General features: G+C 56.3%; 1 protein-coding gene across 1 annotated transcript; it reads left to right on the forward strand.

The window, feature by feature from the left end:
* Positions 1-756: 756 nt before the first annotated feature.
* On the forward strand, positions 757-2,873 carry LOC309601930 (adenosine 5'-monophosphoramidase HINT1-like; the record flags this gene model as incomplete). Its single annotated transcript, XM_082335184.1, has 3 exons — positions 757-996; positions 1,803-1,907; positions 2,709-2,873. Coding segments are annotated over 3 exons (510 nt in total), but the record flags the coding sequence as incomplete, so codon positions are not given.
* Positions 2,874-3,376: the final 503 nt, after the last annotated feature.

Below are 3,376 nucleotides of genomic sequence, written 5' to 3' on the forward strand. Positions count from 1 at the left end.
CAGAAAAGGACGTGGGGGGCTCCCGGTGGACACCAAGTTGAACGTGAGCCGACAACGTGCCCTTGCCGCAAAGAAGGCTAAGGATATCCTTGGCCCGATATAGAGGCAAGCAGGGTTTATATATGTTACAACACAGTTGTGTAGCCCAATCGAATTGCTCGCTGTCCCCGGGGGTGCAGGGCACCACAGACCACCCTTGGGCGGCTTTGGGGGCACCGCCTGTTTTTCTAAAAGCCTCCTACCCAGCTTAGCGCAAATCCTAGCTTGATCTGCCCTCCAGCCCTCGAGCCACCAGTGCCGAACACACGCTTTGTATTTTATTTTCTCCCAGGAGGCGTGCAGCTTAGAAACGTCTGCAATTGAAGCGGGGCTTTCAGGGAACAATTTCGAGCAGCTTCTGTTGGTTCTGCGAAACGTTCTGAAAAGTTAAGGCCTGGCCTGCCCTGCCCTGGCAAAAGCAGTCGTTTGACTGGAGGGAGCAGCACCAAAAAGCCACAAGCACGTTTGGGGCGGACTCGATGCGGTAATAAATAACAATAAATAGTCCTTCTAGCTACAACAGCCTCTTCTGAGACCTCGTTGCCCGCCCACGGGGTCGCAGCACTACACGGCACAGATCCCTCCGCGGACTCGCCCAACGTCTTCTCCCTCCACCCCCAGGCCGGATCCCTCCGCGCCCCGAGGGCACGCAAACTCCCCGAGCCCCGGTAAGCACCAGGTCGGCGAGGGCGGACCCGCCGAGGGGGCGAGGACAAGCGAAAACGACAGACGAGACAGCCAGTCGAGACGCGGGATCGGCCGGCGGCGATCTGGCGGCCCAATGGGCGCCGCGGAGGGCCTGGCCGAGTGGAGGAAGCGCGGGGGCGACAAGGGGCGTTGTCGTGGCTGACGAGATTCTTGGGGCGCGGGCCGCCCGGCCCGGTGGCGCCGCTTCTGTCTTCGGAAAGGTCATCGGCAAGGCGCTTCCCCGCCAACGTCATCGACGAGGACGAGGAGGTAGCCGCGGCTTTGCTCTGTGCGCGGTTCCCTTTCCCTGCCCTCCCCTCCCGTCCCCTTCCCTTCCCCCCCTCGCCCCTCCCCCCGCGCTCGCAGGCACCCTGAGCCGAGGACCCGTTGCGCGGTGCCCGGGAGCGCGGCAGGGCGGGTGGCGGCGTTGCTGCGGGTGGCTGGAGGGAAGGAGGGAGGGAAGGAGGGACGGGGGACGGGCGGGGCCTTTCTGGGTTGTGGCGCTCTCTACTGCACCATCCCTAAAACATCGCGCTTCTTCGGTGCCCCCCCCCCCCCTTCCCCGGCTGCCGCGGCGCGTACTGGGTTGCTGGTGCTGTCCGGCTCGCCTCGGTTCCCAGCCCCACCGTGTCGTGCGTGCGCGCGCGCAGAGGAGGGCCTCTGACGGTAACGCACTTGGCGGCAGCCGCAGACGTTTGCCGCGTGATATCCCTTTGGCACCGCAAGTCGTGCAAAGTTTGCTGCTGCTGCTGCTGCCGAGGGGTGGGAGTGGTCCTGCCTCGTGTAGGAGGATAGTCTTGAAACCTTAGATTAAGCACACGCAGTCAATCTCCTCGGGGCTTCCCGGTGTGCGTACGCACGCACGTATGTATGTAAACAGCGAACGTCTGAGCAGTGACCGTAATGAGTTAATAGAAAGTACTAACATCGCGTAAGAGAAATCAGCGTTTCGGCTTGTGTTTGGGGTATCTGGTGATCTGCTTCTGTACGAGTTCAGTGGGGCATACTGATTTGCTGAAGCTATTACCTTTCTCTGAAGCCAATTGCGTTTTAACTGTTTTATACTCTTCCTCCAGCGCCTCGCGTTCCACGATCTTTCACCCCAAGCTCCGACGCTTGTCCTGGTCATGCCGAAGGAGCCAATTATCAGGTTATCTGAAGCAGAAGATTCTGGCGAATCTGTAAGTACCGTGGAAGCGTTCTGTACGCTAAACTGTACCTGTAATTAGTTCCGAATTTACTGGACTCTTTCCCATCCCCCCCTTTCCCCCTTGATAGGGCACAGTAGGCTGTTTGGGGTTTTCTGGCGCTATAATCCTTTGCCTCTAGCTTGCAACGGGATTGAGCTTTTTGACTAAAAGTAGTGATATAAAGCAATGCTCGTCCCTGGGTATGTACTTCTGGTGCAAAATGCGGTGTTGTTTTGGGGCGCAGTCTGATGCCTGTTGTCATGGTTTGGAGTAAGAGCAGCAGTACTTCTAATGCGGAGAAGAGGGCTTGGGGTTTTTGGCAGGTCAGGGCTGAGGAAGGGCAAAGCTGGTTGAGAGGTGCCGGGTGCTTTGCTCTTAGCTCTGAAAGTCAAGTTCAAAGGCTTTGTCAACCCATGCAAAGACAGCCTAAAGTTTCTTTTCCGCCCGAATGGCTTATGTTGCCCGAAGGTATAATGGGGGCTTGAACCCGGAGACGAGCTTAGCTTCTGTGGCCGTTTTGTAGTCCGTTGCCGTCGAGCCTGAAAAAAATTGCGTGGCTCTTTCCCCCGCCCCCCCCCAGTGTGCCTACTTGGTCTTTGTAGCTTTGCTTGGAAAATGTCAGTTGCAGGCGGACAGACAGTAATTTGAAGCGCAATGGTTGAATTGCTAGGAATTGGCGAACTGGTTTCTCTGGGTGGTTCTCTGCTCTCATGCCTTCCCTCCCTGCCCTCTCCCCTCTTTGCGTGTGGCTTTTGATTTTATTTATTTATGGTTTTGTACTTCCTTCTCCAGCTTCTTGGGCATCTAGTGATTGTTGGCAAGAAGCGTGCTGCTCACCTGGGCCTGACCAATGGATTCCGGACGGTTGCGGACGAAGGGCCCGAGGGTGGGCAGCCTGTCTGTCACGTACATCTACGTATTCTGGGTGGCCGTCAGTTGGGCTGGCCGCCTGGCTAAGATTTTTGCACCACAGGAGTTGCTGCACGTGTACAAATCGCCACCGAATGGATTTCGTCTGTTGCCCGTCAGTCTAGCCACTGTTGATGTCTAATTTTTTGTGACGTGTGCCTGTGGAAGGTAATAAAAGCTTTGAGCAGCAGTTGCACAATAAAGACTTAGCATGGGGATATCACCTCTGTCTGGTGCGTCTTACTGAGGGGAATAGTTCTGCAAGTTAAAATGGTGTCTCCCCGGAGTGTAAGTATGTGGAATGTTTCAGTCTGCTAACGGTGTTCTGTAGATAGATAGCGATTTGCCCAGTCACTTGAAGCGTGACGCTGGAACCGCTTGGCAGTCTCCTGCGTCTTGCAGGAAGCAGGCGCTTAGCTTTTTGGAAGTGGTACGCAAATGTACATAAAGCCAGCGTGGGCTGCTGCTAAAACTTTAGAAAATACTGTATGTGACGCTACAGGCGTGCCGTGCGAGGGTGGTTTCGGCACAGCGCAATGTGTTGGGAGCAT

The sequence above is a fragment of the Platalea leucorodia genome (assembly GCF_965183815.1).
Source record: "Platalea leucorodia genome assembly, chromosome: W".
In the NCBI taxonomy this organism is placed as follows: domain Eukaryota; kingdom Metazoa; phylum Chordata; class Aves; order Pelecaniformes; family Threskiornithidae; genus Platalea; species Platalea leucorodia.